Source organism: Numenius arquata, chromosome 14 (genome assembly GCF_964106895.1).
Source record: "Numenius arquata chromosome 14, bNumArq3.hap1.1, whole genome shotgun sequence".
Lineage (NCBI taxonomy): Eukaryota > Metazoa > Chordata > Aves > Charadriiformes > Scolopacidae > Numenius > Numenius arquata.
The window spans coordinates 387,375-402,951 of NC_133589.1; the positions used below are offsets into that span (position 1 = coordinate 387,375).

General features: G+C 40.0%; 1 protein-coding gene across 3 annotated transcripts in view; it reads left to right on the forward strand.

Annotated features, from left to right (window-relative positions):
• Window positions 1-15,577, forward strand: part of CYTH3 (cytohesin 3) — a 48,679-nt gene that overhangs the window by 19,767 nt on the left and 13,335 nt on the right. For 2 of the 3 annotated variants that reach the window (XM_074158822.1, XM_074158823.1), the window contains exons 2-6: window positions 6,032-6,114; window positions 6,666-6,730; window positions 7,155-7,221; window positions 11,403-11,521; window positions 14,904-14,984. In XM_074158822.1, coding sequence (XP_074014923.1) covers window positions 6,032-6,114; window positions 6,666-6,730; window positions 7,155-7,221; window positions 11,403-11,521; window positions 14,904-14,984 — 415 coding nt within the window. Of the gene's footprint in view, window positions 1-5,997; window positions 6,115-6,665; window positions 6,731-7,154; window positions 7,222-11,402; window positions 11,522-14,903; window positions 14,985-15,577 lie in introns of those variants that run through there. The other variant, XM_074158821.1, reaches the window with a different exon arrangement.

A 15,577-nucleotide genomic window follows, 5' to 3' on the forward strand; every position in this document is an offset into this window, starting at 1 on the left:
GTGCCTGACTTAGAGATGTTAATGCTAACTAAATTAAGCATGGGTATTTTGGACCAGGACAAAAAAACATAATCTTGCCTTTTTTCAAGTAATTATTGTGATTTATAATAAATATTGTTTGTTTTTTACAAGTAATTATTTCACACTTGGCCATGTAGTTACCTTGCTGTTTCTTTTCTGTACAGAATAAAATGTATTTCATATTTCCATTTTTTTATGCTTTTGTTCTTTAAAAAAAAAATATGGTAAATGTGAATCACTAGAATAATTAAACCTACCTTGCAGTGGAAGTAAAAAAAAAAAGAAATCTTAAAGATTTAGTGGGTCATATCAGAGGGAAACTGTTTCCTCTAAATTCCTAAAAACATATTTTTATGTGGTAATAGGATTAATATTATTAGACTTTTTTCCTCTACATATTGTTAGAAGCCCAAAAGGACAATATCTTAACTGTAACTTGCCTGTAGAGTATCTCCTTATCCCAGAGGGAAAAGTGTTTTCAAGAGCATCTTGTGGGGGCGTTATTTGCGGCAGCTGAACAATGGGGATGACGGATGCGAGTCTGAGGTTCTCTTCTGGGTTTGGCCACTAATGCGCTTGCTGTCCACAGTGTCACTCGTGACTGAAAACTCTCAAAATAACTCTGAGCCGTAGACTCGGTCCTAAATTCCTCACACCCCGGACTGGTGATTTTAGTGTGTGAAAGGATATTCTGTGCGGGATTGTTTTCCCTCTCAATGGGCAGTGTTGGTCACTGGCGCTAGAGCTGTTCAGCGGTGGGTAATGCAGTGAGGTAGTTAAGGAAGGAACCAAATCCAGCTGGTTTTAGGGACCGAATTGGATGCAGGTATAGTTTGGTTTTGCACTGTGAGATAAATCTGTTCAGGAGGATGTCCTCCTACAAAAACCTCTATGGAATTTTTAATAGCCACAAGTGGTCACAGCTTTGTTTATCCATGTCGTCTGAAAGCTGGAAAACGTTCCTATAATTAAGTTTAAAAAAAGGGAGCGTGTAGGGGGAAGGCAGAGAGAATAGCCTGAGAATATCCGTTAAGGCAAATGTCCTGAGACAATCAGATTTGTTCTCAGAGATGAATGTGTATTATTTTAAAGGCCAGAAGAAACACGTCTCCCCATTCGGTGTATGGGGGAGGATCACTTTGTTTACTTTTAAGCCCTGCGTTGTGTAAATATCTTTACGCTTGCAAGATGTTTCAATTGCAGCAAAATTAAATTCCATGTAATTGTTCTTTGCTTGGAATGGAAATACTTAAGACCACCAATTTGGGGCTGACACGGAAGAAGGAAAATATTTATCTTTATGAAACCAACAAAGTTAGTTGAGCAATGAGAGTCAGGGCGTTGTGTTGCTCCATAAGCGGGGTTGCAGAATTAGTGCTTTATCTGTCGTTAGCTCTTGTGAGATGCCTGCTCTCCCCTGCCTGTGGGTTGTCTCACTGTGAGAGACCCAGCTCTGCAGTGCGTTGGGGTGGTGGGGTGGGACTGCTTTACGCCTTGGCTGGTGGCTGCTGATGGAAAGGCTCATAAGTAAAAATGAATTTAAACACAGGAGTTTTGGTTCATATAATACCGTTGGAGAGCTGGAAAGGATTTAATTTTTGCTGCTGTAAAAGATTGGAGTATTGGAGGTATTGACTTGGAAAGTACTAGATTTCTGTCTGCTCATATGGGATTTGCTCATAATTACTGCTAACCTGGAGGGCTTTCGTTGCACGTGGATCTGGTGCAGTTCTTTCTCAATCTGGAAAAGACTTTCCTTTTTTTTTTTGATGCCTCCTTGCTCACAAATGCTTCTTACATCTTCATAAATGTCAGAGTTCTGGGCTAATGCTCTTGTTTGGATACTGTATGTGTGTTGTCAGTAGTGGAAAATGATTTCACAAAGTGACATCACTGACTTCTGTGGCAAGCTACAGTTGGGTTTTGTTTGTTTTTCTAACACGTTTATTACCTGTATTAAAAGTGTGTATTCCAGTAAGTGCTTGTTTACAGGAAATTCATTTAAGTACATTCAGGTCAGTTACAGTAATTGAACAGAGATAGGCCAGTTGGAATAGGAATTTTTTTTTTTTTTTCTTTCTGTTGGTAATATGTTGCTACTAATATTACTCCTATACGGTGGTGTGGTTTTGTCTCTTACTGCTTGTCCAAGAGTATAATTGGTAATTTTAACAATTTGTTCCTCTTAATTAAAAATCAGTAGGTGTATTGACTTTCTATTTAGCAGTAGTCGAAACTCTGAAGTTTCAGAAAAAGGAAATGATCTCCCTGTAAGCTAAAAGGTTTTCACACAAATGACTTATATTAGTACATGGTCTTTATCTCAAGATTAGGAGGTGGCATGAAAGCATGCTGCAAGTGCAGCTTGTTCACTACTCTGAAATGCTTTTGTTCTTTTTTAATATTTAAATGTTCACGCGAACTCCTCCCATCCTGTCTGCTTTGTGTTTAGAATTGGTGAAAGACAAAAAAAACTTGGAAGTGGCTCAGAGAGGACAGCTAGAAATTTGGTCTTGCAGAGCACGTCCGTGCTCCATGAGCTTTGGTGTGGAGGATTATGTGAGCACCAGGTTAGAAACAGCAGAAGTATTCTAACTGCTGAAGTCAAAAAAGGTGGTGTATGGCAGGGGTCTCGTGAGGGCAGATCCTCACTCGTCACCTATCTGCAATATTTGCTCATTACTGGAAAGATGTTTTAACGCAGTGTTGTTGGTTTTTGGCTGGTTTTGATCTCCCTGCTTGCCATGAGTCTAACGTCAGCCTTGATGCCAGACATTTCAACTGTGGTTTTCAAATCTTTTGAATAAATAAAATGAATATCTTCTTCTTTTCAAAGTGCTTATTCCATTTTCTAAGAACACCTGGGCACCACAGCTCTGCAGGTTTGCTTTCTAAAGAAAATTATTTTCAGGCTCTCGCTGTGGTTGTGTGAGGCACCTCCTGCTCGATTAGAAGGACTGATTGCCACTGGAGTCTGCCGCTGAGGAAACGGCACGTCAGTTTAGAAGTAGGATGTAGAGGTTTAATGTTTTCTAGGTGGTTTTGAATCATTGAGGATCAATGAAAAGAGAAAAGTAACTGACGTGAAAAATGCAGAGTAGATCCTTACTTGTAAAGGAAAAGGTTTGACTAATGGTGAGTGCCCTTTTGTTTTAGTGGGTCTGGTTTTTGGGGTTTTGGGGTGTTTTTGAGGGGGTGGTTGTTTTGGTTTTGGGTTGGTTTTTTTTAGCTGCAGTTGTTTATCTTCCACTCTTTCTTTCCTTTCAGGTTCATTCCCTTCAATGTTAATATTTCAAAAGCCTTCATTGAAATACAGAAATATTGTTAAATTTTGCTTTAAGACAGAGAATCGAAACAACAGGGACAGTAGGCATAAAGTGATGTAGCCTCCTGGAGCGGGCACCTTCAGCCCCTGGGGCTGCAGGCTGAAATGCCACATATAGTCTCTATACTGGAATCTTTTTGGCTCTGATATCAATACTGTTATTTAAAGATGTTGCATTAATGTACAGTTTTCTTTAAGTGCTGTGTTCTGTGTGCTCTCCAAGTGCAGAATCTTCTTCTCCAGCAGACTTTTCTTGGTTTGCGTCTGGCAGATAGACACTGGCTGTTGTTTCCTAATGCAGAAGGCAGTCTGACTCCATTTAGTGCGTTTCCTTTTTGTCTAACAGCATCATTAATTGTACTGTGAGGGTTGTCTCTGCTGCGGCTGTGATCAGAGGAAAGAGAAGAACACAGCAGACAGCCTTTGGGTGCTGTAGGAGAAGGATTTGAGGGGTCTCGTTTCTTTTCTTTGGTGGGTTGCTTGAGCATAGAAAACTGTCAAAATCTGCATTGATTCCAAATAGCAATTTCCCTTGTTCTAGATGCCCCAGACCTGTCCCAAGGAGCTTTCACTGTGTGGTAGCGTAAGGGAGAAGGAACTGCAGTACCACTCACTCTCTGCTGTGGGAAGGGTTAGTGATAGCACCTAGTCCAGAGATTTTTTTGACTTGAACAAAAATCAAGCACCATCTGTGAATTCTACATATTTAACACTTAAAGATTATTTTCTATTTGGGTTCTGATTAGTATTTCCAGTTGCCAACAAAGGTGAGAGTTACAAAAATATCTGCTGTGGCAAAAGGTTAAAAAACTAAGAACTCTTACTAATACTGGTACTGCAGAATTTTAATCTAATTTCATCTACTGATGTAATACTGCAAAAATGCTTTAAGGATACTTGAGTGTACTTCCTAGCTAAGAGAGTGATTGGTGATACACAGTTTGCCTTTTTAATAATCAACATTGGGTAACAGTCTTTTTTTAATTGTCAGTCTTCAGTTAACTAGTAGGAATGTTTCAGTTGTGTGTGTATATATATATAGTGTGCATATAGTCATAAAATCTCTTGAGTTTGGATGGTTTAAGATCTTAGAGTGTACCTGTAAGACAAAGATGTGATGTAGGCACATGTATTTATAAGGTTTGATGTGAAAAGACTCTTATGGGCATTTGCATGGAGGGAGTTTTTAAAAGTGGGTGAGTTTCTGATGAGATGAAGGGAAAAAGCAGGTAAACATACTGAAGTCTGGTGTTTGTTCAACAGAAGACTGCCATTTCCTAAACTGAAAGTAATTTAATCATGTTTGTATCTGGAGTAGTTAAGTGACATCATTTGCCATAATTACTTCATGTCTAACAAGGTCTCTTGCCGTTTGGATTTTATGATTTGAATCCTAAAAAGAAAGGAGCTTAACCACTGGATGTTGAAAATAATCAATATATTTCATTATTGGTATTTGAACAGAGGCTGTGTTTCAAATGTGTCTTTAAAAATCTCCTGTTCAAAGCTTCTGCTTGTGATGCTGTTGCCGCAGCCTGTTACAGGTGTGTGTGACACGGGAACAGCGTGTGTTGTGTGCTGCTGTTGGGACAGAAACATTTCAGTATCTTAATAATTATTTTTGTTGTTCCATTTTACTGGGCTGGAAGGAAAAGCTGTTACCTAATTAGGGAGCTATCTAAAGTGGGTAGGGTTGGAGCCGTTACTGTAGGATCATTGCAAAGGAGGTGAATGCTTGTGAGTGCTGTGCTAGGCGAGCGAGAGTGCTCTCTGTCCGAAGCAGTTCCCCGCTAGGAGACTCTGGTTGCCCCAGAGAAGCAGAGTGTGTGTGAGTGGCTTTTCCCGTTTGCTGGGCGGATGCTCCAGGGAAGGGGCTGCGGGAGCCACAGCGATGGCCCTGGCAGGGACACCTGGGCTTCTGCACCAGCGAGTGATTCCTGCTTGTGTCAGCACAGCCTCGGGGACACCTCAAATTGACTTAAATACCTCAGGCTCACTTAAATGGTGTTATACAGAAGCGTAAGTTTGTGGTACGCTGCGTTAAATTGCTGATTGTGACTGTGTGTGTGTTTGCGTGTCCCGCTGCTGGACGGCACTTGCTGCTAAGGATGTTGGTGTTGTGTGTCCCTGCGCCTCTGCTCTGCAAAGCCACCGGCTGAAGGGGCTCTGCTGGTGCCTGACATCAGCGCCAGGAGACACACCTTGGTAATGAGCTGTGCAGAGCCTTGGCTTCCTTCCCTGAAAGGCAGTCATAGAATGGTTCAGGTGTCTTGTAAATCGTTATTCATTTGCAGGAAGAACTGTGTCTGTTACTGAAATAATTGCAGTGATACCAGACTTGAATTTGGCAATTAAGCTGTAGAGCCAAATTTTACTGCATATTATATAATAACAAGTTCCATTTGATTCTCTAGCTTTCTTTTGAAAGATAGTTTCTGTCCATATTCTTCCATCCATTCTGTTTTGATTACTTTTATGATTTTATAAAGTAGAATACCAATAAATGAGGTTTGGGGTTTGTTTTTTGTTTTTTGGGTTTTTTTTTTTCCTGAAAATTAGCTCAGCGAAAAAAAGAATTCCATTGTGTTTCATGTAAACTTACTTTTCATAATCAGGTTTATTCAGTTTTCTGTGATGAGGTATGTTTGCCAATGCTAAAAGACTGTACGTTGTGCTCTATTTCAGTGCCTGATGACCTCTCCATAGAAGAAAGAGAAGAGCTTTTAAATATTCGTCGCAGGAAAAAAGAACTGATTGATGATATTGAGGTAATTGATTTATCAGTAAAGATGCTTAGAAGACTCCATCAGTAGATAAAGTTACAGTAAACTGCACACCTAGGTGTGAATTCCAGGTAGTGTTCTTAAAAGCATATAAATGGCATAAGATAAATTGTGCTAATAATGAATAGGATTTGTGCATCACTTGTGTGCTTTTAACCATGCCAACTTCTGTATTGATGTAATGCAACATGCTCGTGTACACACTTGATTTGTGTAATCAAGAACTCATCAAACAGCAGGTTTGCATGCAGAGTGAGTGAGAAATCTGGGTAAAGAAACCTTATACTGGAATTGGTAATGGTGCTCTGACGGGAGCACGCGCTGGGGATTCGGATCCGTGTGTTTAACAGTTACTCAGTTGTGGTAGAACCTTTAAGATAAATATTGAAGGAAGCCATAATGTTCATCACTTTTCTGCAGGTGAGTGGCAAATACTAGAAAATAAAACCTAATTGGTTGTATTAATATATGACAGATGATTTCAAAAAGTGTTCTAATAATGTAGGTTAACATATTGTCCTTCCTTCTTTTGGCAGAGATTAAAATTTGAAATTGCCGAGGTTATGACAGAGATTGATAATCTGACGAGTGTAGAAGAAAGGTAAGTAACGTGAACATATGGACGTGATTCAGAGAGACCTTGGAACAGGCCTCCCAGGAATAGCAAATAAAAATAGCTTTGTGCTAAACAAACATTGGATCAGACTTACTCAGTCTGTTACAAAGTCTCTAAAGCCTGACTGGATAAATTCAGGTGTGTCATTCCTTTGGATGGAGAATATGTTGGATAGATGTAATTTAGACTGTCCAATTGGTAATAATACAGTTCTCTGAGGCTGTGTCATTGAAAGAATTGAAAACAGTAACGTAATTTTCCCCCTTATAAAAGGTGAATGTCTTGTTCATGTAATACAAAATACAAAGTAACCAAAATACAAATTAAAAGATGCTCATGCAGAATTTGTTGGTTTTGTACAAGAGCAACCGATAACTGCTTGTTGTTTCTTCTTTTTCTCCATGTGTAGCAAAACTACACAAAGAAACAAGCAAATAGCCATGGGAAGGAAGAAATTCAATATGGACCCTAAGAAGGTAGAGAATATTTTTTCCCCACTTGTCAGGAATCGAGTTCCTGCTTATAATGTGCTCTATGACAAATATAGTTGTGTTTTCTTAAGAAAATACTCCTATTACAAATAAGGCCTGTGAACTTACAGCACATCCTGTAGCACACCGAGCAGAGGGTTAAATTAGCAGCAGTCGTCTATCGTGTGCCAGTTGTGTGCTCTCTTCACTTCAGCGAACCTTTTTTGATAATGGAGATTATTTATCAACAATCAAATATGCCAGGTATTGGTTGAGCTGGCTTGCAGAAAGGTTATTTGTACCCGATAGAGGTGTTCTATGGTGATACGTCAAATATAACTCTAAAAATGTTTTGATGTTTGGTTATTAGTGAGGCCATTTTTTTTATGCCCTCCTATTTTTGTTTCTTCGAAAATACCTTTGACATCTTTTTTTTTTTCAGTTTGTTCTTATACAGACTTTGATATTTGCATATATAAATTCTGTTTGTGAAAAAGGCATGTATGAACATTTGTATGTTTGTATACATATATATCTGTACCTGTATAACTTGCACAAACACCTGCAGGTAGAAACTCTGTTACCTGTTTCAAGAAGTCTACCCTGCATTTAGCCAAGAAGGGAAGTAGCTCATTTCTCTGCAGTGCCTCTACTTACCTTAAATAATTGTTACCTTTCTGGAGAATTCAGGGACCTGCACGTGCTCTTACGGGGACACACACACCCCCCCCCACCACCACCCCCCCGTTTTATTTAAAAGAGCTGCTTTGGCATATTTGATGTTTAGCCTTTACTTCTCTTTCTACGTCTTCCTTGCCTTATTTTACTGCCATCTGTTGTTTGTAATTGAGATTCCATTTTGAATTTGTGGAGAGTCGTCTTTAAGGTCTTTTTGGAAATTGTTTAGCACTTGTTTTTCTGTGTTAGTTGTTGAGATGTTTTCTTTTCTTGTATTGAATTCAGTTACGTTTTGGTGGCTTTTCTGTGATGTTCCAAGTACAGTGACGGCTGCTCTTCTCCAGGCTGGTTTCAGTCTGCAGAAACACTCAAGTGCTTTGAGACAGAACCCTTTTTGAGCTACCGACCATAGCTTTCATTTTTAATTCCCGTTGTGGTGGCTGCCTAACCTCGGTTCTGTTGCAGGCAGAGTACCCCCAATATCCTGGTAGTTTGCTGTTGTCCTCCAGCTCTCTCACATCCTAGAAGTCTGCGGCAAAGTCACAGCGTGATGTCAGATGCTCTCATTCCAATGTTAACTATTTCTTGTTACTGTTCTTGGATGAAATTATTTCTATAAATAGATGCTGTAGCCGCATTGCTACTGTACCATAATTTAAATGTGGTAAACAGACTTACAGTAGTGATTTCTTAATACTGAGTCGGTGGTGGCCTGCAGTAGCTGGCTGCTCTGGAGCCTGACCAGCTTCTTGTTCACAGCCGCTACTTTAAATTACAGGCAGCTAAAATACATTTATTTCTGATGTTGTGAGAGTTAACTTGGGGTCATTGCGAAAAGGGTGTTTGTCGTTCACCAGTGGGAGGGAAGATGGTCTCTGGAGTTAGGAGTTGGGGTGGTAATACATGTGCTGAATCCCCCAAGTTTTCTTCTTTAAAACCAAGTAACAGAGTTTCAACGTTTTTATATTAGCAGGAAAACAGTGGGGTAACTTTCTTCTACCAGTTTTGTTTGAAGACCTTTGCATTTTCTAGTGTGTCGCCTATCTGTAGAGCAGTTCTCCTGCCCCCACCCAGGAAATCCTCATCCAGAATAGCTGTGTTTAGTGCAGTTCCGTGCTGTAATAAACAGTATGGCCTGGCTCTGCTGGGCTGCTGTGGGAAGGGCTGGAACGCAGAGTTTGTGCATCAGGAAGCCCTGTGCCAAGGGGACACAGCTCGAATTCCACAGCACGGCGGGGGTCGCACTGCCTGCATTGGGCCCAGAAATGGATTTGCAGTGACAAAGGCAGGGTTTAAATGATTGCAAAGTTTGTAATGAAGTTACTGTAAAATCTGTGGAATTCAAAGCAGATTTCATTGCGCTAACTTGAAAAAAAAATACTCAATGCGATATTTGTAGTGAATATTGACTATTTGGGGGGGGGTGGTCAGGTGAGTCCAGCTGTCTCTGTCTCCCCTCACTCTGCAGAGATTTGCATCGGGACAAAAGGCAGCGTAGGAGCTGATGGGGATTTGGCTGACCTATTTTACCCTTTATTCCAGACGCTGGAGTTGTTGTCCCAGACAAACTCCTTTTCCTGTCTGTTTGACTTCTGGTTCTTTAACATCTTAAGAATAAAAAAAAAAAAAAGGGGGGGGGGGAAATCCAGAAAAAGGAAAACTAAATTGATTTTTGTAGTATGTTAAAGTATCTGCTTCTGCACACAGAAATTTGTTTTCCATGCTTCTAGTCATGTCCATTATCCTTTTCAGTAACTTGTACAACTTTTAAAAAACCACCCTGGTCAGCCTGATGACACCGAGTGAATAATCCGGCCCAGGGGTCGGCCAAGAGAATCTGCAACCGCTGCTCGTGGTGTTTGTGGGAAGGAAGGTTCTCTGGCTGACGGAGGCTGAGAAAGCTTTTTGAATAACTTGGTGTGGGGGGAAAAAAACATTCTGTTTCACAGTCAAATGAATTTCTTGTACAGATAGTTATCAAATAAGTTTTGTAGGGATCATTTTTGAGGAAAGCTCAGCTATTTCTCCTTCAAGATAAAACAGATGTACTCTTTGCAGTGAAATCAGCTCTGTTCTGAAATGACTTATAAAAAGACTAAGTTATCAGAGTCAGAATACCAGCCTGTTGTTGAAATTAAGTTTTCAGATGATGATAAAATTGTTTTGAGAGAATTGCACTCTGGACCTTTTTTTTTTTTTTTAAAGCTTCATGCCTTACAACATCACAGTTCATTTTCTTTGTTAAGTTAGATCAGAAAATTGACTCTTTTTGTCAGGCAGGTAATAATTTCAGTATAAAAAAACCCAGAATCAACCAAACAGAAGGATGATTACTTTTTTGAATGTTACTGCAGGGCCTCCTATGCTATGTCAAAAAATAATGGAAGTTTTCCCAGCTGTCATGAAATAAAGAACTATATTCTAGTTGCAAAAATTGGAAAGCTTCTAATATTTCTGAAATCGTGAAATACTCTAGTAGGAAAGATTTTGAATAATTTCTTAAGCTCCTATGTACATATTTGGAATCCAAGATGTTAAGGTTACACACAGCTGTCATTCCTGCTTTTCACTGTCGTGCTGCTGACAGCCTTATCGGACCTGTGGGAATAGCGACGTCTTTGGGGCGTGCGGTGGGAACAACGAGCGCTGTCTCCTCCTGACCTACTGGAGTACAGCCCCTTCCATCCCCTGCGGAACTCCTCCGTAACTCTCGGTCTCCTTTCGTCCTCAGTGTGCAGAAGGCTCTCTGGGCACCCCCAGAGCCTGCCCGATGTAGGGCCAGTAAGTGGGAGTCCAGGGCTGCTCCGGTGCCCCTGAGGGACGGGGTAAGGCTCTCGGGCTCTGGTAGACGCTCCGTGGTAGAAGCGGGACTTGTTGGGGAACAGCCCTTTGCGGATAGTCCAGCTCGAGCCCTCGCGCATAGTTTAGTTCCAGCACGACCACAAGTCACCGATAACCCAGTGTCGGCATAAACTCTTTAAACGGGTTCCAGTGTCTTCAGCCGTGACTTCTGCTGCGAGTAGTGGCTTCATGTACTGGGTTGCAGTTTGTAGGTTATAACAGATGCTTTACTTTGTGTCACGATGGTAATTAAGTTATTCCCATGTACCTCTTTATATGATTTTGCAGATAATGTCTCTGCAGACAATTATGCAATATTGTGAACAGGCCAACTCTCACATTAACTCCAAAGAGCAACTTGGAATCATTATTCAATTAATATTTGATATTTCTGTTGTTGAGGGATTCAAACTGCCACCTAGTACTTCTAGCCTTAAAAATATGTTCTCATTTTAATCTTTATACCAGTACTAAATATTGCTATCTAACTAAAAACCATTTGTTTACCATTTCATTAAAAAAATAAATCTGTAGGCTAATGTGATTCTTGATGTGCTGTGTATATGTCTGTGTCAGTATATTAATATCAAATGTTATGACTGGTACTTACATAAATGCTTGTGGAAGAAAACATAACATTCCTTTTCCTCTGGAATTGCTTTTCCTAGGGAATACAGTTTCTGATAGAAAATGACCTCCTGCAGAACACTGCAGAAGACATTGCACAGTTCCTTTATAAAGGAGAAGGATTAAATAAAACGGTAATTGGAGATTACCTCGGTGAAAGGTAAAAAGAAACTATTGCAACTTTGTTCTCAAGTTTCCAAAGTGTGTTTATGGGTTTTGGTAGTTCCCTTCCCTTTCACAGGCTGCGTGAGAGCGTGGCTCTGCTCTGACACCTGTGAAAGCTGCAGTGGGACGTGAAACTACTACGGTGTTGTGACAGGGTTTTTTCTGTTAGTTTATTGTGTTTTTTAAATGGGTACATTGTGGAATGATATTTAATTCATTGTAATGTACTATTTTGAGAAAATACCCTTAAATTTGGGTGTAGTGCAGAATTTAATACCATAAGCTTTTGGAATGTCTGAGAGTTGTATTGCATCAGTTCCGGTAACTCTTGATACTGTGCCCGGACAAGGAGTGATTTACAGTCACTAATCACTCCATAGTAAAGACATTACTTACTAAAATGGATAGTTCCTGGGACAATAGTTATAAGCAGGTTTTAGTTTTTTCTCCCTGCACGCAGACTTAGCGTTAGTAAGGGCAGCCACACCGGACCTTTGTCAGTCCTAGTACAGTAAACATGCAACATGCATATTTATGCATACTATTGCAAAACAGAGTCAAAATGCAAATTACTTCCATTGCTGTGCAACCCAGGAATTCATTTCCAAAAAGGCAGAAGTGAAGAACAGGCAGAATTAGGTGTTCCTACGTGCTCGCACATGTTCTGGTTCAGATGCCAGTTACGAAGGTTTAAAAATTGACTCATTTAGGATATGCTTCTGTAGTGATATGTTCTGGCAGATCCCATAATGTGTGCACAGCATCAACGGCTTAGTTTGTGCTCAGCAGTGTCCTCCTGACTTCAGGAGGCTTAATGAAAGTTTTCACTGTAATATGTATATTTTGAAAATAGATCTGCACGATGAAATTTCTGTACAGTATATGTAGACACTTCAACAGTTTTTCTTATGCAACAACGTTATGTTGTTTCTCTTGAATATTTGGGCAATTGGTATTATAAAATTACTTAGATGCTAATGTCCGTAACTGCAAAACCGTCACAAAGCTTGTATAAAGGAGTCTGTGTGTGTTTTTGAGAGCTGCATTCTGCCTTGGGATTGTCTTCTGAAATACTTCCAGTTTTTCTTGCCCTGTTCCCAAACCCCTGAACTCATGCAGAAAGGTCTTGCCAATATGTCCAGGCTCACTGGAGCCATCTGTCATATTCGTGTGGCTATTTATCGGTTCACATTTACAATTAAAAAATTTATGGCTCATTCTTTTGCATCCCTGGGAGGGATGCTGCTGGGCAGCACTGTGGTCTAATCTGAAAAGAGAGGGTAACCTTCCTTAATACTGAGCATGTACACAGATAAATATGAAATTCAATTATATCTTCTGCATTTTTCAAGATTTAAATTCAGACAAATGTAGTGGTCATACTGAATAGCAAATTTGATCAAGAAATTTTGTATAAATCTATCAACTGGATAATAAAATCTTAAGAGACGTGAAAAGAAGTAACATACATAGAACTAACTATTCTACCACAAGGCAGAAGAAACCTATCCGTTTTAAGGAGCAGTTGGAGTAAAAAAGAAATTTAAAATTACTTTTTGCTTTAAAAAGAGCTTTTACTTAGTGTATCCAGTCAGTCTACTTCAATTGTTTTTTGCATGTTTCTTCATTTCTGTGAAGGTTATAATTAATATGGTAATGGGAAAGAAAATGGTATTTCTATTTTTTTTCCTCCACTTACATGAATTGGTAGGGAGGGGTGGAGGTGAAGAGATGACAATCTGATTTTCAGGAATGTGTATGGATGTTTCAAGGTAGTCAGGTCTGGAATGGGGAATTGGTTCATCATACTCCCTGAACTGCAACATTAATTTCCTAGAATCCTAATAATTTTTATTCATGTTATCTGAAAACAATGTATTAGGCCTTTAGGTTAAAATAAATACCCTGGGATAAGATAAAATGTGACAATTGAGGTGGTCCTAAGATGCTAGTTTTGCTTTTTTGACTACCTCAGACACAGGCCATTAAGTGACTCGTGCTGTGCAAGTGGCAGTGCAGATTGTAGACGAGTTCTTATTGAGTTATGTGCTATCTTTTATCAAGGCATTTGGAGTCTGAGGACATTCTCTTCTACTTTGCCACTCCCTCTCAGGGGCCCATCGGGAATTACTTCTGCATTCTAGCTAAATATAGCTGAAGATGAGACCAGGATAGTCAGCAGAATGAAATAGCTGTATAACATTCTGCCATAAAGAGATATATTTTAAATTTTTGACTTCTACAGTGTTACAGCACTCAGCAAACTGAAAATAAGTGAATGGTAAAATGGAATGAGATAATACCTAAAAATATACAATAAATAAGGGATGAATTACATTCTATAAAAGATTTAAGATTTTTTTGTATGCGAGTAAGTCTTCAGTTATTTTTTTAAGTGGCTTCCTAGATCTTACATGATATTTAGCTTGTGTCTTTGGAGCTGTACTCAGCACAAGTATCACTGTTAATCCAGCCTACATTAAAACCCAGAAGAGCAAAAATTCAGTAGAGGGCTAATATTTGTTCTGAATTACTGCTGGTTTTTGTACATGCAAGCAAAATCAATATTTGGCTTAGAGTAACAAAGTCCCTCTGTTGAGCGCTGTCTTTTATTATATTGTTATGCCACTTTATTTCACTGCACTGAGGAGCAGTCACGCAGTTGTGCTTTACTAAATTTTGGGAGAATTGTTTTGCTTGGCAGAGGTGATTGTTTTTCTGTAAACAATATGGGGACACCCTCATGAATGAATAGTTGGTTGTAAGGCCTTTGTGGTGAGTGTCGCAGGTCAGTGTGACTCTGCCATTAGTCAGCAGCGGGTAGCTCCTGGTGGGGACACACCTCTGTTCTGGGGTGGAGGCTGATGTGCAGCATTCTGTCTTGGTGATGTATTTAAAGCACACCCTGTGGATTATAAACCTTTACGCTTCTGGTGTGTGAGCTCAGTGATGGTGCAGACTCAATACTTTGTGCATCCAATTAGTTCTGTGTTCATTAGCTGTGGTGGGTTGACCCTGGCTGGTTGCCCGGTGCCCACCAGAGCTGCTCCGTCACTCACACGCAGGTTAGTTTGTTTTTCATGTGGTGTTTGGCTGAAGAAATTAATCTTACGTTAACCATTGCTTTAAGAGTTCATGATGCAATTTCTGGGAAAGACGTTTTCCTGGATAAATTTGTCAGGTATCTTCCCGTACCAAGGCAGGTGCAGTAACGATAAATGTGAAGCAAAGAAGGCCAGGCCATTTTGGGGTCATTTACACAAGCAGTGCTAAAGTCAGTCCAAGCGTACTGGCTCAAAGAGTACACAGCACATAGAGATAACTGACAAGTCTTTAAAGGTCAGAATTGTAACTGTTTCCATTTTTGTCTTTCATAGAGATGAATTTAATATTAAAGTTCTTCAGGCTTTTGTTGAACTCCATGAGTTCGCTGATCTCAATCTTGTACAAGCCTTAAGGTGAGTAAATTCTTTCTTTTTTTTGACCTGAGCTTCCTTTATGGAGTTGCACGTTCATACGAGTCGCTGTGATTTGTTCCTCAGAGCTGCTCTGCAGCTCGTTGTAGGCGTTACTGGGGGAGCTGGCAGAGACAGCTCTGTCTTACCCCATCCCGTTGCCTGTGCCTGCGCTGCCTTAGAAGGTGAAAACTTTCAATTATTTCAAATACAAACTATTAAAACATAGCCATAACTCTTCGGTGTGCCTGCCATATCTGGACATTGGGATCTGTGTTATCTGAAGAGATAGGTAAAAAACAAGCAAACCCCTAACCCGAGCAAATAAATCATTTTCGTTGCTGCTGTCGGCTTTGTCCTTCCCTTCCACCTCAACTTGTTCCGCTGGATGGGGAGGGAGGAATCCCACTGACCATAATCAGTGATTATGTTCAATTGCAAAGAGGTAAACTTGGAATCAAGTAATTTCCTCCTCCTTTCCTAAGAGTTTCCCACTTGTCACGTAAAAGAAAGAGTACTATCCTCATATACTTCTTTCTCTCGCCGAGTGAGCAGTTTACTTGGTTTCTCTGGGATACGAGCATACAGTGACCTTG